The sequence below is a fragment of the Metarhizium album genome (assembly GCF_000804445.1).
Source record: "Metarhizium album ARSEF 1941 chromosome Unknown scaffold_3, whole genome shotgun sequence".
In the NCBI taxonomy this organism is placed as follows: domain Eukaryota; kingdom Fungi; phylum Ascomycota; class Sordariomycetes; order Hypocreales; family Clavicipitaceae; genus Metarhizium; species Metarhizium album.
This window is the reverse complement of record NW_024467577.1, coordinates 1,126,071-1,150,842: the sequence shown is the minus strand read 5'-3', so window position 1 is coordinate 1,150,842 and position 24,772 is coordinate 1,126,071. Positions and strand designations below refer to the sequence as shown.

At 57.6% G+C, this 24,772-nt stretch overlaps 8 protein-coding genes across 8 annotated transcripts; 4 read left to right on the top strand and 4 right to left on the bottom strand.

The window, feature by feature from the left end:
* Nucleotides 1-1,365: 1,365 nt before the first annotated feature.
* Nucleotides 1,366-2,919, bottom strand: MAM_02115 (L-gulonolactone/D-arabinono-1,4-lactone oxidase; the record flags this gene model as incomplete). Its single annotated transcript, XM_040820914.1, has 1 exon — nt 1,366-2,919. One exon carries the CDS (start codon nt 2,917-2,919, stop codon nt 1,366-1,368), a length of 1,554 nt encoding a protein of 517 aa, XP_040681257.1.
* Nucleotides 2,920-5,091: 2,172 nt separating this feature from the next.
* Nucleotides 5,092-5,408, top strand: MAM_02114 (phosphotransferase family protein; the record flags this gene model as incomplete). The annotated part of the gene is made up of 2 exons (XM_040820913.1): nt 5,092-5,227; nt 5,287-5,408. The coding sequence occupies 2 exons, from the start codon at nt 5,092-5,094 to the stop codon at nt 5,406-5,408; spliced, it is 258 nt and encodes an 85-aa protein (XP_040681256.1).
* A 3,475-nt stretch (nt 5,409-8,883) lies between these two features.
* MAM_02113 (uncharacterized protein) lies at nt 8,884-9,603 on the top strand (the record flags this gene model as incomplete). Its single annotated transcript, XM_040820912.1, has 1 exon — nt 8,884-9,603. The coding sequence occupies one exon, from the start codon at nt 8,884-8,886 to the stop codon at nt 9,601-9,603; it is 720 nt and encodes a 239-aa protein (XP_040681255.1).
* Nucleotides 9,604-11,268: 1,665 nt separating this feature from the next.
* Nucleotides 11,269-11,531, top strand: MAM_02112 (uncharacterized protein; the record flags this gene model as incomplete). The annotated part of the gene is made up of 2 exons (XM_040820911.1): nt 11,269-11,342; nt 11,435-11,531. The coding sequence occupies 2 exons, from the start codon at nt 11,269-11,271 to the stop codon at nt 11,529-11,531; spliced, it is 171 nt and encodes a 56-aa protein (XP_040681254.1).
* Nucleotides 11,532-11,785: 254 nt separating this feature from the next.
* On the bottom strand, nt 11,786-13,963 carry MAM_02111 (urea active transporter; the record flags this gene model as incomplete). Its single annotated transcript, XM_040820910.1, has 2 exons — nt 11,786-12,080; nt 12,210-13,963. 2 exons carry the CDS (start codon nt 13,961-13,963, stop codon nt 11,786-11,788), a joined length of 2,049 nt encoding a protein of 682 aa, XP_040681253.1.
* Nucleotides 13,964-15,517: 1,554 nt separating this feature from the next.
* MAM_02110 (Octanoyltransferase) lies at nt 15,518-16,504 on the bottom strand (the record flags this gene model as incomplete). The annotated part of the gene is made up of 1 exon (XM_040820909.1): nt 15,518-16,504. One exon carries the CDS (start codon nt 16,502-16,504, stop codon nt 15,518-15,520), a length of 987 nt encoding a protein of 328 aa, XP_040681252.1.
* A 2,839-nt stretch (nt 16,505-19,343) lies between these two features.
* Nucleotides 19,344-20,039, top strand: MAM_02109 (cortical patch protein; the record flags this gene model as incomplete). Its single annotated transcript, XM_040820908.1, has 1 exon — nt 19,344-20,039. One exon carries the CDS (start codon nt 19,344-19,346, stop codon nt 20,037-20,039), a length of 696 nt encoding a protein of 231 aa, XP_040681251.1.
* A 1,331-nt stretch (nt 20,040-21,370) lies between these two features.
* MAM_02108 (mitogen activated protein kinase kinase) lies at nt 21,371-23,417 on the bottom strand (the record flags this gene model as incomplete). The annotated part of the gene is made up of 2 exons (XM_040820907.1): nt 21,371-21,778; nt 21,867-23,417. The coding sequence occupies 2 exons, from the start codon at nt 23,415-23,417 to the stop codon at nt 21,371-21,373; spliced, it is 1,959 nt and encodes a 652-aa protein (XP_040681250.1).
* Nucleotides 23,418-24,772: the final 1,355 nt, after the last annotated feature.

The following is a 24,772-nucleotide window of genomic DNA, read 5'->3' as shown; positions in this document are numbered from 1 at the left end:
GCGTGGGCCGCTGGCGCGGCACGTAAATGGGCCAATGTTGCAGTGGGGAAGGATGATGCTCCTGAAGTTGATTTTTCTTGTTCGTTTTGGCCGTTGGATTTCCGTTGGACAGTACTATCACCAATTGTTTGCGTAAAAGATTGTAAAAAGTAACATGCTGACTATTTTAGTTTCCGGTTTGGGTTTCATGTGCTGAGCTGTTTGCCGTCCGTCCATCAACAATGTTGTCCTCGAGCCGATCACCAGTTCCCGCTCCCGTGTTAGCTTCAGTCCCTCGTCAAGTTCCGTTGTCGTGACTCGTCGGCCCTGCTCTGTTTGAGTACCCGCAAGATTGAACTGACGAACCACCAATGCCATCAAGATATGGTAAGAATCTGGCTGACACGATTGCAAGGTTCAAAATCCAAGAAGCTGTGTCGATCTTTTGCGTAAGCGGTAGGAATTACACTTTTCGGGTCTTTGCTCAACACATGGCCATGGTTCAAAAGCAACGAGGCCAAAGAGTGGCCGCCGTTGCATCTCGTTGGCCGGTGCAGGTTGCCCAATTTGTCGGCCCGCTTGCGTCGGGAGATTTGTTGAAGTAGATAGAGCGACCATGCCTAAGTATGAGTTCGTTTCGGGTGGGGGTTTGTCCATTCCGTACAAACTTGGACATTGCGCCCTTCCCATTTCCTTTGAGATCCATAGCCTTATCCAGTACTCATCACCGACGACATCATCCAAACAGCATCGGGTGACCGTGGGTCCGCCAGTCAAAATTGTATTTCTTCCCGAGCCAGACGAGAGGACTGGTGGGAACGAGAGGCATGATTGCCAGTCGGTAGTATCTTTGCGGCACCTTTTCATGGTAAAATGATGGGCTCATGTTGTTTTATCCTCTGGTGGATATTCTCGGTTCTGGAACAGCTTTAATGCCCACATGCTCAAAATGCACCGCTTTTGGGCAGATACTCTTTCACGTAGCAATTCCAGTGAAAAGTTGCTTTGTGTTGCCATGATCCAAGTTCAGAAGCAAGGCTGACGAGTCAGGCTATTAAGCCACTGCGCATAATCGGACGATTGGCGGTGACTTTGCACAGATGCGTGTAAGAGAAGCCACAGTCATCGAGAAAGGCTCAGTTGGTAGAATCGGAAAAAAGTCCACAAATGCTCCCCCGTGTTCCGACGCACGGTTCGTCTCTCGTGTGTTCACTTGCATTGATGCTCAACATGTATCGTTATATACAGTCCACGTCGCCGCCGTAAAAGACGCATCTCACCCGCTAATGCAATAAAATTGCACATTCAAGCGGTGTAAACCTAAAGTAAAGACAAACCCCCGCAAATGCACGCCTGGCATGACAGCCTAGCCACGCTTGTCAAACCTCAAACAAGGCCCTCCGTCATAAGACCACCGTCAGCAGTCTTCTTCCTAGAAACCTCAACTTCCTCGAGGAGGAATTTGGACCCCGGAAGATGCGCCATGATGCGTTCTCTGTGCCACGGGCCGACAAACATACCCTCGGGATCAACATGACGGCGTATCCTGTTGAACGTTTCCAGCTTCTTGCCGTACATGGCTCCGATTTCAGGTCCATACGTTTCAAAGTTCTTGGCCCAGTGAGGTCGGCCTCCCATATCCTTCATCAACCACTCGAACGCCTGGTAGTAGCGGTCGCGGCACGGTGGGTCTCGCCAGTATGGTCGATACAAGGTGGCATTGAGATACAGAGTTGGGCCGTCTGGGACAGTTGGGTCCAGGTAAGGCCGGGCGTTTGAAGTGAGGCTTGTATCACTAACCCGGACCTCCACTGGGGCATGAACATATAGTCCATCGGCCGAGAAGGGGATGTTGTGCGGAACGTAATCCGGGTCGTCTGGGCCGAGGCGGTTCAGCCAGGAGCCGAGCCGTCGCAGGGCCTCGGGGCCCTTGTGCAGGGGGATTGCCCATTCATTCACAAATTGCGAGTAGAGGCAGTTCATCAGCAGCGCCTTTCGACTCGGCTGGATGGCGGTTATGGTGGAACCGTTGGCGAAGCCGTCCTGCATGCCAAACACGAACCACTCGACCCAGGGGAGAATCCGAGGAGCGAATTGCGCCACGTAGAGCAAGTTGTGGTAGACGTAGTACCCCAACGATCTGTCATAGTAGCTCACTGCGGGATCGTGTTCGGGCTCGGTGGTTTTGTCCCCCTGCCACACAACAGCTCGTCTCGTGTACGGGAACCACCACACCCTGACAAACTCGCTCTGCGTCCAGAGGTCCAATGGCCATCTCTTGAACAGCTTGGAATCGGCATCAATAGTCTGCGTCCATTTGAGCTTGAAAGCGGGGGCCGCTCGAAGGGTGATTTCGGTGATGATTCCCAATGCGCCGAGAGAAAGCAGTGCAGCTTGAAAAAGCTCCGGGTTCGACTCGGAGGAGCAAAATTCCGTTGTGCCATTGGCCAGGGTAATCCTGAGAGACAGTATATCTTCAGACATGAGGCCATGACGCACGCTGCTTCCGTGGGTTCCGGTTGATATGGCGCCAGCAATGGACTGTTGGTTGATGCTTCCCAAGTTGGGCATTGCAAGACGGTGGCGTTCAAGTTCCTCGCACAGAGCGTACAACCGGATGCCGCTCTCCATGGTCACGACGCCCGTGTCCGAGTTGACGGCGAGGATCTTGTTGAAGCGGTCGAGGTTGACCATCCAGCTAGAAGTGCAAGTGATGTTGGATGGCGAGTGGCCACAGCCGGTAGTCACGATGCGCCGACGGCATTTCTGCGCCAGATGAACGACTTTTTCGACTTCGGCGAGGCTCTCTGGCTGAATGTAGAGCTCGGGCGTTGACGAAAAAGTCCTGGCCCAGGTTCGATGGACATGATGCCGTTTCGCGCGAAACGGAATACCGTCGGTGTTGTGGCCTCGCAGCTCGGATTCCGCCTCGGGATGCATTGCGCAAGGCCCCGGGTTGACGCCGTCTCGGGCAAGAACAGAAGAGCAACACCCGGAAGAAGCAGAGAACCAAGACACCGAGAAAAAAACGGTGGGGGTCACTACTTGCTGCCGTGGCGGAGAGGCAGGATTCTTTCAGGCACACAGACAAAATAAGAAATTGGTCAAGGTTGGAGATAAGATGTTGCGGGTCGATGTATCTCTAAGTGGGACTGTTCAAGTCCGGCGCTTAGCCTCATTGTCACCAGGAGGAGGCCACGGGCAAATTCGAAACGACAATCGGAGTGTGTTGCAGATAAGCCGCGCGTGGGATGAGCACTTGGTCCGGTTTGTCTGAATTGACCCGTCCCAACATGACGGATGAAATCATAGATGGACGAGCTGGCCGTTGTTTGGTGGCGGGGCAACCATAGTTCCGAGCCGAGACCCGATCTCGAATGAACAGACAAGTCCCGAGCTACGTACCGTGTGCACGTGTGCGGTGACGTCTCCTCTGGAAGTGCCTTCGGTACCCGGGTATCTGCCTTCAGGTCCCTGGGAACCCGATACGGCATGAGGAGGTACTCATCTCAAATACCACGGTACTTTGGCAGCCCCAAGCAAGATGCCACTCGAAATGCTCGACATCAATCAATGCCGCCACTTGAATCAACGCCATCCTACCAAACACCTTTATCAACATTCGAAGCATTTTCTGCTGCTTCCGTAAAGACAAGCACCCAATGGCCGCATCGAAATCTCCATCAGCAAATGCACTTGCAGCAGCAACCACCGCCGCCGTGGCCAGCCCATGGTGTCTCAACGCCCGCGTATTTTCAAGACATCAAAAGCAATAGCACCCCCGATGCCCTTGCACCCCTACCATATTCTGAAGCTTCCGAGCCAGCGTCAATGGGCATCAACTGCCCTGTTGGCTGAAGCGCCGTGTTCCATACTTGCCACCGCCGTGCTACACACCAGCCTTTGCAAGCTCTTCTCGGCCGCGAAGCCGATTGAGCGGCAGGTCCCGCGCCGCTGGTATTCCGGACGAAGACCTCCAAATCCTTTCCAACGTACGGCATCAGGATGCCTGTAACGGTGCCGGGTTCCCAGGGCCCTCTGTCGGCAGTAACGACGGCGAGAACGGGGGCGAGGCAGAAGCGTCTGACCATCTCGCTATCAGTTTGTGTCGCTGGTATTCGGCCCATGGCGGGGACATGCGTCCCGCGCGTCTGAATCCCGTCCCTTGCCCGTCCCTTGTAACGTCCACGTCGACGTCAACTCGGTACGCTTAGAGACTCAGTCTTGCTTCTTCAGAATGATGTCGCCAGGAAAGGTCTGCGTCCATTGGCGAAGGTGATCAGACCGGGCAGCTCGTTGGTCTGGCGGAGTCAAACTGCCTGTTCCGGAACGTGACGTAGATGTTCTTGCGTCAAGTTAGACTACCAAGAACTTAAGCAGGTCGATATTCTCATTGTTGTGTGCGTCTCATTCCCCCAACCTAAAGAACGGCTGGAGGGAGCCTAGTCGGGGCCATGGCTGCCAGAGCCATCGCCATCGCCATCGCCAATCGGCAGTAGCGTCAGATCCAACCGAACGAGGCGGAGGGGCGAGGCGTTTGCAATGGCACTCTGTCCGCCCTACAGACCACTCACTAACAGACGGCCCAGCTAAATGTCTCGATCGCCGCCCTGTTCTCCATTCGTCACCACTCCCGACCAACCTGATCGGTTTCAAGCTCTGTTGCTAGCTCGATCTGACCCATCGTCGAGAAATACTTGCACCGAACGGTTACGCCCGAGCTCAACGGTGAACGCTCCCGCCAACGGTCAGGAAAAAAAAGGAACGCCGATTTCTGAGGAGAGAGGCCGACTTGAGCATGGGGGCTCGCGTGAGACCTCAATTGGGAATTGAGTGTCGATCGATCGGTTTGCCCCGGAGGTGATGCAGGTACCATGGAGCCTCATCGCAATCGAGTATTTGAATCGACATTGGCTGCATGAAGGGAGTGTCTTGCGACTAATCCACACCACTGTCACGGCTCAGCTCGATTGTGAAAGGCGTATATAAGCTTCGAAAACCCCGTGTAACATTACGCATTCCATTCACTCGAAACCAACAATTGACGAGAAATTCACTTGGCATATATTGTCTAGCTACAAAGATACAATCATAAGACTCACTAGTTGCATCATGGCGCCCAACAACAACGACGGCGATTTTGTCAACGACGAGCCTGTTACTTCCAACGTCAAGGATGTCAAGCCCCTTCCACCAGATGTCTCCGAGGAGGACATTGACGAGACGGTTCGCAGAAACCCTGAAATGCGTACGTCGACCTACTTGCCGCCGTGAGAACTAGACCGAGCGTCAGCTGACAATGTACAGAGGAAGATATGGTTGATGGGATTGACGAGTCCAACATCATAGAAGAGACTACACGAGGAGCGCAGCCCGAGGGCGGGTCGTATAAGGAACCCAGCGATGACGTGAGCGACCTGGTGAAGTAGCGTTGACGCTGGCTTTTGTTGATCATGTCACACAACCACATAGCGACACCGTCGTTCAAGAGTAATACCTGTTTCGGATTTCACGACATGTACACAGACGAGAGAGCTTTCCTGATAAAAATACCATTGCCGCCGTCCTGGCCGTCTGATGCTCAATTTCGTGACAAACATGGGCGCCACTACTGTTCTCTCGTGGTGATTAGCACTTCGTACTTGAAGTCCCCACGTTCCTCTGGAAACATATATATCTACGTATATAGTTATGTTTGGTTCAGGAAATCTTAGATCCAGTCAGCAGACATTGTAGCATACGGGAATGTTGTTCGGCCGCACGATCCCCGGACCCCAGCTAGGTCCGAGTACGGTCCTAGCGAGACGAGGGCTGCAGCAACAGGGCTTGGAGCAATAACTCAAACACTCCTGTACTAAAGGGACTGAGTTTTCTACCTAGAAGACCCTTGTGCCTGCAGGCTTCTAATTACGCAGCAACCTTCTGCCCCAGGTCTGGTGATCACAGCCCTTGTAACCCAACCAACCGTGGGACATGCAGTCCAGAGTCACGGCTCTGGAGTCTGGACTGCCATGTATACGGCATCCAGCCCAGCAGAGCAACCTCGGTCAAGCGAGATACACTAGTACGATCAGGTTCTGAGTTAAAGACGCCTCCGTCGCGTGTAGGAAGCTGCAAGAACAGCAGCGGCTCTCCGGCAGGATGCGCGAGAGCTAGGCCGGCGGTGACTTTTGGACAGAGTACGCTGCTCGAAAGCATACTGAGTTCGACGGCGTATATTGGAGGAAGTTGGATCCGCTGTTCTTTGGGCTCTTTGCGGGGAATGACAAGCCGGAAGATACTTGGATGCAGAGGACAACGCCTCTTGACGAGAAGGCCGGGGATTCCACCGAGTCTTTTGTGGACAATGAAGTGGCCGAGATAAACGAGAGAATTGGCGTCGGAGCCGGACGAGTAGCTGTACGCACTCCGGAGTCTGGAGTATGCGGACCATGGCGTACGCTGGCGAGTCTTCCCACGTTGGGGCACACGATTCCACCCATGGCGTCCAAGCACTTTAATGAGCAGGTGCTGGGAGCAAACTTCAGGCTACGCATTTCGCAGCAAGCCATCTGTTTTACCAAATAAGCAGAGGGTACCACCGCCTCTGCGTCCACGGTCGTCATGGAACAAGCAATCGTGCCATACCGCAGCGGTGGCCACACAGGGCTCCAGGATGCTTCAGACCGCGCGTACCAAACAACAAGGCCATTGTTCAATGTAGACCGAAAGCCAGACCAGACGATCAAAGCGGCGGGACACCCCAGATTCCGCACCCGTCGCCGATCAACAGCCGGTGGTGCGGCCCCCGTTCCCAATGTGCGGCGAAAGCGAAAACTCCTCGGCCCTAGTATACGGGACTTGCGGCCTCGTGCAAAACACCAGACAATAGCGGCAGACCACGGTTCAATTCGTACCAGAATCAGCTCTGTATATCGTGCAACTATCCTCTCCCAGTTGTCCGTTACGTTTGTACAAACACACAGGCATGTCACGTTCGAAAACGCCATCAATTTAATCCGGATCACAAGCCTACTGGTAGCTCGGCTGCTCAAGATGATATCCCCCGGCCGAATGTTTCCCAGAACACCATGGCCTCAAGAAAGATGGCAAGCCTGACGAGCGAGTACAGGCAAATTAAGAACACTAGTCAAGTTGCTGGTCTCCAACAGTAATAGAGTCTCAAAGATGTAGGAATTGGTTATTGATCCAACATTGGCGACATGTGGAAGAGCGACGCCAGTGTTAATAGGTTGGGATCGGACAGTCAGGACCACCACGCCGTTTGAGAAGGTGATTTTTGTTGTCGCCTGGGTCAATTGTCTTCTTGCCGTCTTGACAAAGTGATGAAAGGGGGTGCTTTGGGGACAAGGAGAGCGACTAGTCAGCCGTGTGGACATGGAGCATATTTAACTTATTTATTTATCCCGATCAGGCAGCTTCCTGGATGACTTCAGCCAATGAAAGCGAAACTGTGGGGCGGTCGGTGATTTCACCCAAGTACTCCGTACCTCGGTAGTAGTAGACTGGGACTCGAGCTGGACATGCTACCATCAGAAATTGAGCTCGAATCGCACGTGCGTCAGGCGTCAAGTCGCTCCGGGGCCGGGCCGGCGACGGATATTGTCACACGACGTGTTGCTGCGTGGCGGCACGTGGTGATGGCGGACTCGTATGGTCGGATGGTCTCCGTATTTCCACGAACCCGTCAATTAAGGTGAAAACTTGGCGTCGGGACCCACTAATTTCCTAAGCAGTCCACAGCCAATCTTCGAAGTTCCAAGAAACTTTCTCGAACCGCCCTGAAACGCTTCCCAGGGTCCAGCACGGAGCTCGCATACTCTACCGCGGCGGCAAACTCATAAACGGAGATGGATTGCTAATCCTCACGCTTTGTTTCTCACAGTTGCATCGCAAACTAGCACCGCTATCATACATACATGGCACGAGTCAGAATGGCACGACTAAGAATGGCACGAATCAGAATGGCACGAATCAGAATGGCACGAATCAGAATGGCACGAGTCAGACTCGCACGGCTTGGCATCTACCGCGTCGCCTTTGGGTCGACCAAGCCAGGCGCAGCAAGTCGTTCAAAGGCAGCAGTCGAACACTTTGCAGGATTCTCAACCTCATTGAACGAGCCGACTGCTTCTACTGTATGGAGCCTCGACCCTGAACGGCGGCTCATCGTTTTCAAAATCCATGCTCGGTCTCGAGCCAAGCTAGTGTCATCTCGCGCAAAGTGGACAAACTTGGCCTCAGTAGGTCGTCTGGGCACTGAACCGTAAAAAATGCCGCATAACACAAGACAGTCCTGCCTTGACGGGCTATTGAGTCGCCACCGGGACCGGGTTGCCTCGCAGTTGGTCTCTTGTGCCGTTGCGCCTCCATCCCGACGTCTGTAACGAGCCCATGTACGAGCTGTGGCACTAGTGGTCTTTAGTCCACGTACTTCAATTTCCCAACATCAGGCCTCTTGGCCCTGGCGATGAAATCATCATCTCTATCAAAGTGTCAAGACTTCGGACGCGTCTGGCGAGCTTATAGTCGCTTGTGGCGAGCTGCAATCCTTGTCCCGGGTCTGAATCAAACACCGGTCTTCATGCCCTGGCGTGTTTGCCAGAGGCTAGAGCATATCCAGATGCCGATTCGGTACAAGGGCAAAAAAAAACCGAAATAGTACCTGCCGAGTTGGCCGGTGTCAATATTGCAGATCGATCAAAATGTCCGACGAAAGGTTATATAAGACAAAAGACCTGTTTGCTGTCTCTACCTTGAAGACTATCTTCTCAGTGCATACGCGCACTTCAGCAAAAGAAGGCGCAGTACAGAACAAGACGGCCAAGCTCGAAAACCACTCCCTCACAGGGCAGCACTGCTTTGTATAAAAAACCCCCCATTCATTTTCCACGCACACCAGCCATGAGACTCGTCACTCTTGCCAGCCTGATCAGGGCCACCGCCGCCGTGCAAATGGTCCACCTGGGCTGGCAGACTCCCAGTGACGAGCCGCTCAAAGACATCACGTTTCCCATGTCGATGCCGCGCGCGCCACGCGAATCAGGCTACTACTTCGAGCAAGCCGTTGCGTTCCGCAAGGCCCCTCAAGACGTCAAACACAAAGTCATCTACATCGGCCTGCAGCCAAGACCGGACAAGGACGGCAAGAGCATCGTGCATGCCACCTTCTCGAGCTTCTTCCCCAGAACTACCGTCCGGGATGGACAAAACTGCCGCGACGGGGCTGACAACGGCCCCGGCGTCTCCTGCGCCGTCGACGTGCCGTCGAGCTACAACGACACGTATCACCTGCGCGTGCAGGCGAACAAGCAGACGTATACCGGCACGCTGATCAACCGCAGCTCCGGCCAGACTTGGCCTATCGGGTCGTTCGATTTGCCCTGCGGCGTGAGCCAGATGATGGGAGGCTCGTGGCTGGGCTTTGTCGAGTACTACAAGACCAGTTTGACGGAATGCTCGGAGCATCCCAAGACGGCTGTCACTTTCGGCACCCCGTTCACTTCGACACCCGGGGTAGACATGAATTTGACTACTCCGTACAAGGACAAGAACTGCGGAGCGGCGTTTCGGTGGAAGGTCGGACAGGATGATCCCAAAGCGTACGAAATCACAATTGGGTGAGGATGCTGCGAGAAGCGAGATGCCATGCCGGCCGGCACAGTTGTAACTAGTGTCGATGGGCTGGCGAGCCATTCATCAGCTCAAGTTGGGCGCAGATGCGACCTTTGCCCTGCTCTGGTCTGCAGACGGGGCTTCGGCACGTCGGTGTTGTCGTGGGAATTTATATGCGCTGGAGTCATGTGCCAGATCAAGGCATGTAGTAACCACCAGTAAAGAGACTTGTGTGTACGATAACATCACGACGCATGCCGTCCGTTGCCAAGAGACTTGTGTACGATATCACGACGCATGCCGTCCGTTGCCAGTGTTGAGGAATTGCAAATGCCCCAAGGATCCGAAAGGGGTGGCTGAGGGTCAAGCGCTAACACGCGATTGGTCCACGTCAAGTTTCACCGTGATATACAAAAAGAGTTGACGAATCACACAGTTGTGTGTGTGTGTGCCCCGTTGGCTTAGTGGTAAAGCGTATCACTAGTAATGATAAGATCACTGGTTCGATTCCAGTACGGGGCAGACTGCGTTATTTTTGCCGCCATTGTCCAATCCTAGCCGGGGTGTAAAGTTCAAAACAGGCGTTGTTATTTGATATTCACGATGCTGTCCTGTCTATTGTTTTTTATCTTTTCTGTTCTTTGTTCCTTTTTTTTAGTATAAAAAGTGACAAATTTAGCATAGAATACCCGAGCACGCGGCGCCTTCATGTAGCTGGAAGCCGAATGAATACCAGACTACATGCATACATACAATACATAACACCATTGTTGCATGACGGCGTGACAACAACCCTTATCCAGCACTTCTCTTGCGGCACAGTTGAACAAGACATGTCAAAGTCAACTGCGTGAGCCTATACTCAGGTCCCTTTTCATCGGCAAGCCCGACCCTCGACTCCCACGACCGACTACCGCTCGCATGGTCGACCCCTAATCGCTGCTTCGTGGCCGCTCACGAGGATAACTAAACACTGGTCTGGGCAAGGCGCAGGTCTCGCCAGAGCCGTGAGGGCGGCAACTGTGCCACCTCATCTGCAGAATGGGCCTCGTCCAGCACTCTACTGTCGCGGAAAGCAGACTTGATAAGCACTCCTTCGAGACATGGAACCGCCAACTGATATGCCGACTTCACACACACGGCAGTCGCCTACTCGGGTATCTGGGTTCGACTTGGAACCGGGGTGCCGTCTTCAATGGCCAATTTTTTTTTAAAATGTTTTGCGTAGTCTGAAAGGGCAGCCGTTCGTGCGGCCCCCTCGCTGCGCATGCTCGCGCTGAGAATTCCCTCAGAGAATAATAAGAGGCCGTCGTCGCCATCACTCACATTCCGCTCACTGGCTCGTAAAGGCAGAAGCCGGGACTATTGTTGCAGTCTGCCTCTCCTGCGCAACCGAGAAATAGCACGCATGCGTCCTCGCAACACCAGCCCGTCAACAACCACCGTCAACCATCACCACTTTTACAACGTACATACACGCACGCACGCGGGCACGCACGCACGTACGCAGCTCACGCTCAGTGCTGTTCAGCGGGGAAATGCATCAAAATCTAGTCCAAGTCCGGTAGGCTCATCGACCCCCTCCCCTAGCCAGCAAAGCCAGCCCTCTCATCAACTCCATGTTGCCGTCGCAGCAGGCGCAGCGACGCGCAGGCGCGCGAGCACGAGCTAGCCATGCTCATGATGCAAATCTCCGCCCTGAGGGAATTCACCCGCCGCCTCGGACGCGTGGAGAGGACCATGAGCGCGTGCCTCGCCGACATCTCAAACACCATCAGGCAAGTCGTCGCTTACCGCCGCCACGTTGTGCGCCGAAACTAACGGCCTCACCACGGGCTAGCATGCTGGAGACGGCGCAGTCCTACTTGGAGCGTTTCCACAACGCCATGGACGCCGAGGACGTCGGTGGCTTCCACCAGCCGTCGGACGAGGAATGAGCCGCCTCGGGCCTTTCCCATGGGCGCAGCGGAACAATCAGGTCGGGACGTCGACGGGAGGAGTGCTGGGCAACGGGAGCGATTTGATCGGGAGCGGCGGCGACGACGCAGCTGGCACCTAGGCAGGGCGATGGAATTCCGGGGCTTGACAGGCGTTCAGTATATGCAAACAGGCCGCTGCCATGACTGGGCATCAGTAGTCGTCCCCCGCCCCGTCTGCGCTCTCCGTGGTGTGAATGACAGTGCTTGGCCCTTCAGCCGCGCTTCCCGGCAAACGCCGAGCTGATGGGTGTTGCGGTCCCGCTCGAGTCTCCGGATCCATCTTGCCCGGCTGCAGGAGGCGGCCGTGGCCTTTTGCCCGTGACCATGACCCGCGCCACTTTGATGATCGTGTCCCTGCTCTCCCACGCGGGGTACAGGCCGACGGCGATGAAGGAGCAGAAGATCCAGACGATGCTCACGGCGACCCAGCCCGTAAAGAACCTCTTGGAGAAGACGTATCCCGTGCCGTACATGGGCATCGGCCAGAGGACCAGCAATGAAAGCGCCCTGCGACGAGACGAGTTAGCAAGATATCTTTTTCGTGCCCCTCAAAACAAGGCGAAGCGAAGAACGGGGTAGATGTAGCGTTGGTGCTCGGCGAGGGCCAAGACCAAAGACCAAAGACCAAAGACGCACATTGAGATGGTGATGACGCAGGCAATCTTGAACGCACGGTCCAGCTTGCGCTGTTCCTCGTCAAAGCCGGCGCGCGACGGCGGTTCGGCCCCGGCGGCCGTTTGAGCTTCGGAATCCAAGCCCGAGCTCTCGAGGACGTCGTGGTCGTCTGCGCGGCGGATGTCCATCATGGACTTCCAGTCGTACCTGTCCAGGCCGAATGCCAGACAGCACAGGGGGACGAAGACGGCGGGCGACAGCAACGCGGTGACGTTGCCCGCCAGCATGGCCTCGTTGGAGCCGGTGCACTCGACGTCGAGCTTGCCGCACGTCTTCTTGGCCGTCACGAGCCAGGCGACGATGGCGCAGGCCGTGCCGAGGACGGGAGACGCCGTCGCCGCCCAGCGGTTCTGCCGGTCCCACAGCAGCGTCAGCGTCGCGGGCAGGACGGCGGCCGAGATGAGCACGCCCATGAGCAGGTACAGGTATCCCATGGAGATGCCGTTGTACCACAGGCCGACCGAGACGCAGCATATGACGGCGGCGTAGGCGACCATGCACACGTGCGACGTGTAGATGAGGTGCTTGCCCTTGGCGTCCGGCCTCAGGTAGGTGCGGTAGATGTCGTAGGTGAAGATGGACGACGTGGCAACCAGTTCCGAGTTGAAGGACGACGTCACGGCCAGGAAGATGATGACGAGCGTGGCAGCGGCGCCGCCCTTGCCCAGCAGCGCCACGGCGCCGTAGGGAAGCGCCAGGCCGGCAGACACGTCGGCCTCGGTCATGCGGTCGGGGAAGGTCGGGAAGCGCGGGCTCGACTCGAGGGCCAGGGCGGAGAGGCCGAGCGTCGTCGCCGTCAGCCAGGGGATGGCGAACCAGGCCAGGCCGCCCATGATGTAGCCCGGCAGCGCGTGGACGGGGTGCGCGGCGATGGCCTTGTTGTAGTAGCCGTTGTCGAGGAAGACGGTGCCAAAGTTGCCGACGATGTTGATGACGAAGAAGACGGCGCCGCCCTGCGACCGCATCGTCAGGTAGCTCCCGTCCTTGTTGCCGTCGACGGGGTGGCGCGACGCCGCCTCGACGAGCAGGTCGTACACGGCGGACGGGCTGCCCAGCACGTCCGACGTCGCGTAGGCCGTGAGCGCAAACATGATGATGATGACGAGGAGCGCGAAGCCGTGGATGTAGTCGGTGATGAAGGTGGCCTTGAGGCCCCCGACGAAGGTGTAGGCCACCACGGGGATGGGCATCATGAAAATCGCCGCAACCGCATGGACCCCCGTGAGGGCGTTGACCGTCGCCGCGCCGCCCGCAATGAGCATCAGCGACACCAGCACGTTCGTCATCAGGCCAAAGGTGATGAAGGTGAAGTGGGCTGGGGCGCCGTACCTCGCCTTGATGGCCTCGAGGAACGTGTGCGCGTTGGGAGCCCTCTTCTTCAGGGTGATTGCCAGCGTGGCGAAGAGCAGAATCTGGACCGTCGCGCCTGACGCGTACCAGAACGGTCCCGAGACGCCGTATCGGTAGCACACGCCCGACGACTGGAGCAGCGTGGCTGCCCACGTCCACGAGGAGACGACGGCGGCCGCGACGAGGCCCGACTTCATGGTCCGGCCCGCCGTGTTGAACATCTCCGACGTCTGGACCTCATTGTTGAACCACTTGAGGATGTGCGTCAGGCCGACCATGAGGATGGAAAACGCGAAGCCGACGCCGAGGATGATTCCGTAGCCAAAGCCTTGGCTGAGGGCCGGACCGGGGGAAGGGGAAGACATGTCGTGGACAGTGAAGCCCGCAAACAGCACAGCGCACGATGTTGTCGTTTTGTCGTTTTTCTCTTTTTGTGTGATGGGAAGGATTCTAGAAATCACCAGGCGAGCTTTGGGTTGTCAAACGCGGCGCTCAAGGGAGTTGCTGCTGCTTTAATGTCATGGAATAGCCACCCGACGCGAGCGGGCGTCAAGCCGCGCCTACGGGACGAGATCGGTCCAAGACCCGTATGAGATCCAAAACTCAGATGCCATGGTCGCTATCCGCCACTCAATAGCGGCAAACCATGCCAGGGCGTCCTGGCCTCCTGGGGAGTCGGGAAGCTCGAGCCGGCCAGATGAGCTTATCTGGATGTGAGGCCAACACACGTGCTCCGAAGACGGCACGGCTTGACAGCGATTTGCGGCGTAAGAAGCTGACTACCGCAGGGCTGGAGCCTGGGTCTCCCCAGTCCAGGAAACATGCCTTTGTATTCCGTACGCCCTTCTGCCGTGTCACTGCGTGCTGTCAGCCGTCGGTGCGCGCTCCTGAATAGCCGAGAAGCCCATCACTCACCAACTGCACGTCGCGGCTGCTGCGTACAAGTCCCAAACATTGCGATGGTCGCAGTCGCAAATAGAAGCACGTAGACGATCCCGCCTCGACCGCAACGTCAAGAACCATTCCAAGGGGCCAATACCTCTCCGACAACGCAACGCCATGCTCGTGAGCCCGTCTGCCACATCTCCAAGCAAGCGCTGCCACGGTCCGCTTCCAGCACTCGCACGCACAGCAAGCCGTCGGAATCAACCCCGTACGCGACCCAACCAAACTGCCTTTTTCCGTCTTCGGCCCCTTTCCTGATAGGCCTTGAGAAAAAGAACAAAGTTCGGGAGACCCCGTATCGACCTTTTCGAGTTGATAAGCACTTGATAAGCTCCGCCCGATAACGAAAGTCTGACTAAGGCGTAGTGGCAGCGACCAATCAGAACCGAGCCCCTGTCTAGCGCCGACGACGTGTGTCTGGCTGGGCTTGAACAGACGGTGGCACCCGGAGCCCTTCCCAAACGAAGTAGGGGACGAGGGTTTTATTTTGTTTCGAATTTACAGCTCGCATCATGTCCTCGACTTGATGGTGGTTGGAAGCGTCCATGGATCGTATAGAGCGTCAGCGATAAGACATACCGAAAGTCCCACCAGCTGATCCACTTCCCTTACGTCGTGTGAGATTTGCGTTGAAGATTCCGAGGAGCCAATGGACGGGCCGGCTGCTGTGCTGTTCTGGTTATCTCACGCACACAAGCCTTGGGCCGGGAAGCAAGCATGCTGCCGATACGGCAAGTAATGGTTCATGCCACGTTAGACGTGGTCATGACTCATGACAAGTTCATACGACTCCGTATGGTTGGTCAGCTTCCCCAACGACACAAACACAATGCCCCCAATGATGTTACGGGGACTGTGCCTTGAAGCAGGTTGATTTACATTCTAGGGTATCTCAGTATCGCTTTGCTGTACTCTGACCATTCTTTATTTTCAACCAGCCAGCCAGCCCGCCAGCCCGCCAGCCACATGGCCCATCACCTCTGCAGCCGACTCTGCGGCTCGCCGTCCCCCGCGCTCCTCGTTGCCTCGTCCGCCAGCCCTTCCTCAAACAAACTTGCCCACCGACCAGCCAGGTCCTCCAAATCCCATCCCAGCGCCGAGTCAACCCCAACCTCTGCAGCCACGGAAGTAACCGACCTCCCGTCAAGCCCGCACGGCACGAACCGAGCCCACGGGTTCACAGCTTCCCCCCCGGCCACGGGCACATCAATGTTCACGGCAATCCCCAACGCAGTCACGTACCGCCGGTGATGGACGCCCAAGGCTGCAATCTTGCGCTCCTGCCCACTCGACGTCTTCACCCACACGCCAGGCTCATCGCGAGTCGTGTACGTGTGGATGCCAAACAGCCCAGAGAGCAGGCGCTGCGTCGTCGTTTCCAGGTGATTCGCGTACGAGGCCACGCCGTACTTGGGATACGCGGATGAGTGCATGTCGATGATGGGCCAGAGAACTATTTGTCCCGGACCGTGGTACGTCGTCAGACCGCCGCGGTTGGTCTTTCTGACCTGCGGCGTGAAGCGGCGTGAGATGGGGTTGCGACGGTGCACCAGGCCGATATCCAGCGGCTGTTGCAGACGTCTGGCCTGCTCTGCAGTCAAGTCTTCCTGGCGGCGGCCCAGGGTGAAGGTGGGCGTTGCCTCGAACGACATGAGGCGCGGCCTTGGGACATGGCGGTGCGACGCTGATGTCCTCTGTTCCTCAGATAACGCCTTCCACCGGAGAAATCTGGCCCGATGCTGCTCCTGTGCGTCTTCCGCATGCTCGTAGGCTACCAGGCCGGTTGAAGGATCCCCCTTGAGATGGACGTGCTCCAGGATACTCAGCCTTCTCGGCAGTCCCAAGGCGTGCTTCATCAACAGGGTGCGTGACCAGCCTTGACGACTCAGTGGCGCTCGGCATCCGGATAAGGACGCGGCAGCGGCAGCGGGCAGGCCGCACGGCAGAGTGGCACGCCACATCACGAGGCCGACATGTGGTTTGCTATGTCGTGCGGGCAGGGCATAGGTTCACAGAGGCAGAATAGACGATGAGAAGTGGTGACTGAGATGCTCCAAGCTCCACATGGAACGGAGCGGCAGTTGGCGTGTTGCGGGTAATTGAGTTTTTTATTTTAATTGGGCGAATGGTAGAGCCTACCACCCAGTCAGCATTTAGATTGCCCACTGAAAAAGTGACTTGACGACTCCACACAAGGAAGTCGCGAGTGGTATGCTGCAACTGGCCGTTGCCCGTCAGAACGACTCCTACGACGGCCATGTTGCGTCGAGGCTTGGAGCGGCCAACCTGTCGTTGCCTCGCTCCCATCTCAGCTCTGGTGGCCCTCGCGGCTGTTGAGCGCCTCAGTCTTGTTCAGCATTGACTCACCTAATCGACGCGAGCGGCGAGGACCAAAGTGACGACGCACAAGAGTCTGGAGGGCCGCGACCGCCGGGAAAGATCTTGTGGGATCGCATCGGCGGTCCCTTGCTGCTCTCGCAAACTAGTCCATCTGTGGCCCTTGGGCGCAAAATGGCCCGCAGAGGAAATTCCGCCGTTCTCTTGTACCCTGTATTGTCCGTCGTAGAAATAACCCAAGCTCGCCGCCGGGTCCGTTCCTTCGTTTCACGTATCGAGTGACGTCACTCGGCCGACTCGAGTTGAACGTAACCGGAGACAATTCCAAGTCTGGGAGCCGAGCTAACCTTGACAGCCGAGGCAGCAAGTACATACGTCCATATGTAAAGCCAAACGGACTTGAATGAGAGTGGAACAACAGGCTGATGCCCAGGCCCAGGCCGGGCTGGCACTCTGTTGCAACGGCGACGAAGGAATATACAATCCTGGATAGTTTTACTGCAGAAACAAACGGCTCGGCACGTTGCTCAGCCACAAGCACAACCAATTAGCAGCTACGTTGAAGGAGAAGCCGCATCTCAAGCGACCTAGCATATGTACGCAGGGGCTGTACACCCTACGGCAAAAAGCTTGCCAGCCCGGAGGTGGGAATAATGGAAATGCGCTGAACCAATCATACAGAGGCGCAAGAGGAGCAAAGAGTCAGTCCAAACATCCCATCGTCTGCGGAGTACAGGTTTCGAAAAAAAAGAAAAATACATCCCCAAAACAGCACGTCACAAGACTCGGGCGACATGCAAAAGTGATGCGCACAAGGCCAAGCCTGGCGCGAGCGTTGATCCAAGCTGGAAACATGTGTCGCACGACTCCCAGCAGGAGCCATGGTCTAGGTCAACGTCGTCATCCTCGACGCAACGTGGCAACGCTGGCTGGACACTGTCCCCTTGGGGGAGCGTCATGCCAGGCCAGCACTTGGGCTTGGCGGTGGCGACCGGTGCAAAGCTTATTTGACGTGAAAACACTAGTTCAAGGTTGGAAGTGAAGCAGCAACACTGGCGATGCGTGATGATGCCCGTGAGCCTGCGACGTTGGGACGAGCGTAGTGAATGACACTGGGGAGGGACTTGGCTGGAACCTCTCGCGCTGCTATGCTCCAGCACGAGCTGCGCGACGAGATGGGATGGGCGACGGCAACTTTCTTTGCGTGACCCGAGATTTTGGCGAGATGAAATTGATGTTGCAGAGGGACGCTGCGACGCCGGGCATCTTGGTCTGGTCGTGTCTACCAGGCAGACGAGCTTCGAGAGGCGGGCTGAGGCGACAGTCCGTTGCCAGGTTTGTGACTCCATGCATGACATCACAGGGCCATGACCGGCCGGCCGCGGAGCCAATCACGGGCGACGGAACTTGGTAGAGACTGGCGGACATGGACACAAGTGCGAGACGGTCTCTGTCGACGGAGTTCCGACCCGCACGTTAGCCTGCGAAACGAGGCTCTCCCGAGCACCCGTCACAAGCCAACGCCGCCAGCACCAGACCAGCACCGGCCAGCGTCTCCATCCGCGTTTCCCATCCATCTGCCCAATTGAGCCAATAGGCGCCGGTGCCCGCGCCCCTCCGTGTCGTCATCACCAGCCTGCGAGGCCCACACGACGGGCACCGGCGCCACGGCAGACCTGCTGGGCCAAGCCAGTATGTTGTCAATTGGTACGTAACGAGAATCGCGGGCTCGCAGCGACCATCTTCATCAATCAGCTCACGGACATCACGTAACTAGTCCCTACTCTAGGTACTCCGTACTGCGTGGGTAGTTGTATTTGTACTGGCCGCCATCCCGTCGGCCTCGCGAGACAATGTCGTCTGCTTTGCTCTGACCTCGTCCTCCACGCTTCCTTGCTGCGCCTAAAAAACCACCCCCCGGCAGCTGCCAGCGACCACGGCCCGACCACCCGCGACCCGCGACGCCAGTTCAATTTCCAAAGGTCCAAAGCTCGACGCTAGCTCGAGTCGCGACCCCCCGACCGCGGACGCCTCTGCAGGACCCATCCCCAGACGTGTTTGGTGTTTGGTAGGGACAAGAAAAAACGCCCAATTCGTACCCTTGCCACGCCTCGACTGGTTGGTTGCCGCACTTTCGTCATATACCAATCACCACCTCCACCCTTCTCCTCGCCTCGACCTTTCTCTTCCCGCCATCCCTCCCTGCTCGATCCTCCCCCGACCGACCTGTTGCAGCGCATCCTCTCACACGGTACACGGTATACGGCCGATGGGCTTCACGTTTGTCAATCATGCTTAAAAGTAAGTATCGTCCTCGGCGGGTGTCGACCGCGCCGCGCACCACTGCGACCCGGAACGTGGCCAAGCCGCGTCGGACAAGTCAACAAGGCCGCAACGTCACCATGCCCGACTGACAGGAAATTTCTGCATCCAGACCTCCCCCTGGGCCTCGGCGGCCTCGTCATGCTCGCCACGTCCATCCTCTTCCTCTTCTTCATCATCCTCTCGGGCGTGACCGACTCCACGCCCCTCAACAAGACGTACTTCCTGCGCGCCAACACCGAGGGCATCACCGGCGCCCTCCCCAACTCGCAATGGACATACTTCTACATCTGCGGCGACGGCAACAGAGACTGCACCGGCGCCAAGGCCGCCATGCCCTTCGGCTGGGCCTGGGACGCAAACGCCCGCAACGTCCCCGACGAGCTGGGCGGTAGCTACGGCAGCGGCACCACCTCGTTCCACTACTTCTACATGTGGCGGTTCGGCTGGGTCTTCATCCTCATCGCCCTCTTCTTCGAGGTCCTCGCCTTCTTCTCCGGCTTCCTCGCCTGCTGCGGCCGCCTCGGCGCCGCCGTCGCCTTCATCGTCACCGGCGCCGCGCTCGTCTTCCACGCCATCGGCGCGAGCCTCTTCACCGCCACCTTTGTCGGCGCCCGCAACGCCTTCAACAGCGCCGGCCGCAGCGCCCACCTGGGCTCCTACGGCTTCGGCTGGGTCTGGGGCTCCTTTGCCGCCGCCTTCATCGCCCTCGTGCTGTTCGCCCTGGGCATCCGCGGCGACAGGTCTGCCGCCGGTGGCGCCGGCGGCGGCATGTTTCGCCGCAACAGGAGCACCCGTTCGTACGAGGGCCGCCGCGTCAAGGACGAGTATTCGTAGACGCCCCCGGGCTTGCGAGGCGCATCGGCCGACACGCCTTGCCACGGTGGAATGGAATGGCGCAAGAGTGACGAAAAACGCATATTTTGTTCCTGGTTCCCGCCTTCCCGCCGCTCTACGGGCCAAATGCCCGCTCCACGCATCCATGCACGCTCGCTGACGTGCCGGCATTGCGGGTCAGGCAGCATGACGGAACGGCTTGTCATTTTACTGTTTTCTGGTGTTTTTTCTTTTTCTTCTTCTTTTTTTTGGGGGACCTTGCCTCATTTCGAAAAGAATAAACAGGGACACTCATTTCAACGACGTCACGGCCGCGTGCATGCAAAAGATGCACGAAACGGAGAAAAAGGGGAAGGGGGTACGTGGCTGCGAATGCGGATGCGGATGCGGATGCGGACGCGCACACGGATACCCGACTTGCGTATGTAATGCGACATGTTCACGCTCACTCGTTCAGGAAGAGAGAAGAAGAGGTGGGATACCCGGTATCGTTGTAGTTGCAGTCGCAGTCGTAGCTGTTGTCGTTGTCGCGGGGAGCAGGGACTGTCGGTTGCGGCAGTATTAATTAATAATTTGGAATTCGGAAGCACCATCATCTCGGCGCGCCTGTCGTGACTCGTGATCACCACGCTTTGCTCCCCAGGGGCAGCTGGCACTGGGCGCTGGGCGCTGGGCAGTTGGGCGAAAGAACACTCTCCTGTCGTTGACGTCGCTGGCAAACACCCCCGTCCCGTCTATGTACACTTCCTTCCGGCCGTGCCTCGTCCCTCCCTCCTCCCGTGGGTAGGTGACGTGGTAAGCAGGCCAGGACTGAGTGCCCAGCTACTCCGTACATCAAAGTTGAACCACCCGCCCCCGTCGCACCGCATTGCCCCGTGTATCATGCACCGTCCGTCTAGTTGCTTGTCCCCTTGCCCCCCCCTCGCACTCGTTGCACAGCCGCGACTCGCCGGTCCCTGACACCCCCTCGCGCGTGGTACCTGGAGCGCCAAGGACAACAGCCGCGACTGGCAAGAGAGACCACGACCCGGCTCCCGGCTCCCGGTGTCCACGAGGCCGGGCCGGGCTGTCCTCGGAAAAGCAAAAGCGGCCCGGTCCGTCTGGGAGCCCGTCCGATCCCTCCCTTCCACCAGAAACCCACGGCCCCCGGGCTGCCGAAACGAGATACCAGCTCCGAGTCGGCGGGCCAAAAAACCCCAACGCCAGAGTACATGCGTCGCCCCTCTCCCCCGCGCCGGTTTTGTCTTTTCGAGGCACCCCGTTGAGAAGAAAAGGAAAAAAAAAGAAAAAAAGGTGTAGAAATGATCCTCGAGGACCATGGCGGCGGGAGCTCAGGGCTTCTTGCTCAGCAGCGGGCTGTTGAGCGGGCTCACGGAGCCGAGGGGCGCCTTGTGCAGCGCGGGAAAAGAGCTGCCGCCGGCTTTGTCCTTGTCCTTGTCCTTGTCCTTGTTCTCGAGGACGCCCCTGACCCAGGCTGCGACCTCGGCGTCTTCGGTGCTGGCCTCGCCGAGCTGCAGGTTTCCCACTGCCTCTGCGGCCTTTTCCGCCTCCTCGCCTTCTTCGGCTTCTTCTGCTATCGTGCTGGGCTTGGAAAACGCCTGCACCCACGGGTGGTTGAGGAGCATGGCGTACGTGGCGCGCATTTTGGGCATCTTGTGCAGGCAGCTGGTGACAAAGTCCTGCGCCGTTTCCGAGTATCCCTCCTTGGGGAGGTCCGGGGGGTCGCCCTCCACGATGGCCTGAACGCGCGGGTTAGCCTGGCCTTTGCGCCGTTGCGGGGTGATTGGGGCGAGAACAGAAGGGGGCGGGCGGGGGAAATGACTTTACATTCAACTGGCTGAAGATGGTGGACGAGACTTCGGGGGGATATGGATATCGCCCCATTGCGCACTCGATGATGGTCAGGCCCAGACTCCAGATGTCGCTCTGGACGCTGTAGGTTCCGTCGGAGCTGCCGGTCGGGGCCATGCCTCCGCCCGAGATTCGCTCGGGGGCCATGTAGCTCTGACAGCCGATGTTGGTCTTGGCTATGCTGGCCACCAGGTTGCCGCTGACGCCAAAGTCGCAAATCTTGACCTGCCCTCTGGTGTTGACCAGAATGTTGGTCGGCTTGACGTCGCGGTGGATGATGTTGTGCTCGTCCTTGAGGGACTTGAGCCCCATGACGGTGGAATACGTGATTTTGCGCAGCACGTTTTCGGGAACCCCCCCCGCGTACAGCTTGTCCACGGACCCTCCGTCCATGTACTCGATGCATATGTAGACGGCGCTCTCTTGGAAGAACGCACCGTAGAACTCGATAATGTACGGAGAGACGCACTCGTGCAGGATGACGAGCTCCTTCAGGATGGTGGAAAACTTGGCGTCGTCCAGCTCGAGTCGGATCTCCTTCATCGCCATGAGCTTGCCGGTTGTGCCGTCACCGCGGCCATCGCCGCTGGCCGGGTGCGGTGGCTCGCTGGCCGCTGCCGCTGCCGCCGCCGCCGCCGCCGCCGCCGCCTTTGGACTGTCCAAAGCCGCGTCTGAAAGGGAGTGCGGTAGTCGGCCGCCCGGTAGGCTGCCGAATCGCGGGGCCGACGGTTTGGCATGCCTGACCTTGTGAACCGTGCCGTAGTTGCCCTTGCCCAGCTCGCCCAGCTTCTGAATCTCGTCGGGGGAGATGGTGAAGGTCTGGCCGCTGGCGAAATTGACACCGTCCTTGGTGATGGTGGCGGCTCCGTCAAAGGTGATCCAGCCCTTCTCGGTGTCAATGTACTTCTTGAAGTCGTCCAGCTTCGAGCCGAGACCGGCCCCCCTGGGCTTTTGCTCGCCGCCCGGCGGTGCACCGACCTCCATGTCGGCCAGCTTGGGAGCACCGGCGCGCCTGAGGCCGGAGGGCGACTGAGTCGTGGTCCCGACACCCATGTCCGACAGCTTCATGCCGAATTTCCTCTGGCTCAGGGATGGTTTGGCTATCAAGGTGTCGGAGTTGGGATGCGGCACAGGGCTCGGGCGATGCATGGTGCCGGGTGACATGCCCATGCGCGCTTGGTGAAGAGCCCGTGCTCTCTCCATGACATCGATGTTCATGACGCCACCTGCGCCCGTAGCAAGAGTCGGCGGGGAGTTTGACGACGGGTGTCGCGCGCTCTCCAACAACCCGATGGCCGTCGAGCTCGGGTTCCTGTTGGGCGGGTCGGATACGGTTCGCAGTGAAGGCATTCGCTTGGGCTGGTGCGGCGCACACGGTTCCGCCGGCGCTTCGTCTGCGGGCGCCGTGTCCTCGACACAAACGGGCTCGGGGGCGGCATCCTGAGGTGCAGGCGACGTCGCCGCCCCCATGCCCCTTGATCGCTCCATCTCATCCGGCGTGCCCGGACTCGAATCGGAGCTGCTCATCGCCGCAGCGGGAGTGGACGAGGCGACGAGGCAACGGTCCTGAGCGGATGGCGCAGCCGCTTCCGCAAGACAGCTTTGGTGCACACCATGCAATTCTCTCGGGGTGTACGGTGCCGTGCTGGAGGAGAGGTGGCAGCGCTTCTTGGTTCGCTTTGGTGACGTGTGTAATTGCGAGGTGAGGGACTGGTTTCTGTCGCGGGACAGATTTTGGAAATCGAATCAGTGCATAGTCCGCGGTAGCGGCAGCTCTTGGTCTGGTGCTCTGGCGGGTACTTGGTACCTGTAGGCTGGGGGCTGTAGGCTGTAGGCTGTAGCAGGCTGTAGGTATCTCCTTGGGCCCGGTAGTGCGACGAACAGCGGGGCGTAACGTGGGCTAACAATTGGCGGAGCCGGACATCAAACATCAAATCAAAGTCACAGAGATGAGCCAAGAAAATGCAAGACCCAGTGAGTCGTGAGTCTGACTAAGTGGTGGACAAGGGATCGGCTGTGATAGGCTTAGCAGACGGACTTGTAAAGAGAATTTGGGCAGACCTACAACTCAAGGCCACGTCAACAGTGGTCGACAGTTTCGTCTTTTGCAACGTCGGCTGGCTGATTGACGGAGTGTATACACATGGTAGGTAGGGAACCGAAGGCGCTTGACGACAATATATGGACGGTTCCAGGTTGCGGGAGCACCTTTCTCGCCCCTGCCCATGTATTGCCCAACTCCTTAAGACTGACCTGACCGTACCACACTCGCAGCTCAGCGGCGACTCGACGCTCTAGCAAGGAAGAGCCTTGGTGCATGATGACTCTTCTCGACAGGCGACGACAACAGTCGACGACGACGACAACAACAACAAATTACAACAAACAACGACGACAACTGGAAAAAAAAAAATCAAAAAAAAAATCAGTGGAACTTTACGCCTGATGCCTCTGGTCACAACGTCTTGGGCAGTCAATTTTGCGACGACTCCGTCTCAGTGGCTCTGCGGCGCCCACGGTTCAGGGCCTCACCGACGGTTATAGTGGGTTCCAGTGGATCGCTGTGGGGCCACGCCGCAACCGGGACGCAAGCATTGACCACCCTTGTGCCATCCCTCGCCTGTGCAACGTCAATCTCCACCCGCATTGATCCCGGGACTGGCCCTGGAGCTGGACGTTCGGAACATTCAAGTGAGGCTGCCAAAAGGCACAGTGTCCAATCAAATATTTTCCTCTCTCCCTCCCTCGCCGGAGAGGCGTCATTCAAAGACAACAAGCCGCGTAATGCTCCTTCTTGTTTCAACAACAGGCCAAGGCCTTGCCTAGCGTAGTGACTCACAATGTTCGTTGACACGAAACATGTCGGCTCTGATAGGCGGCGC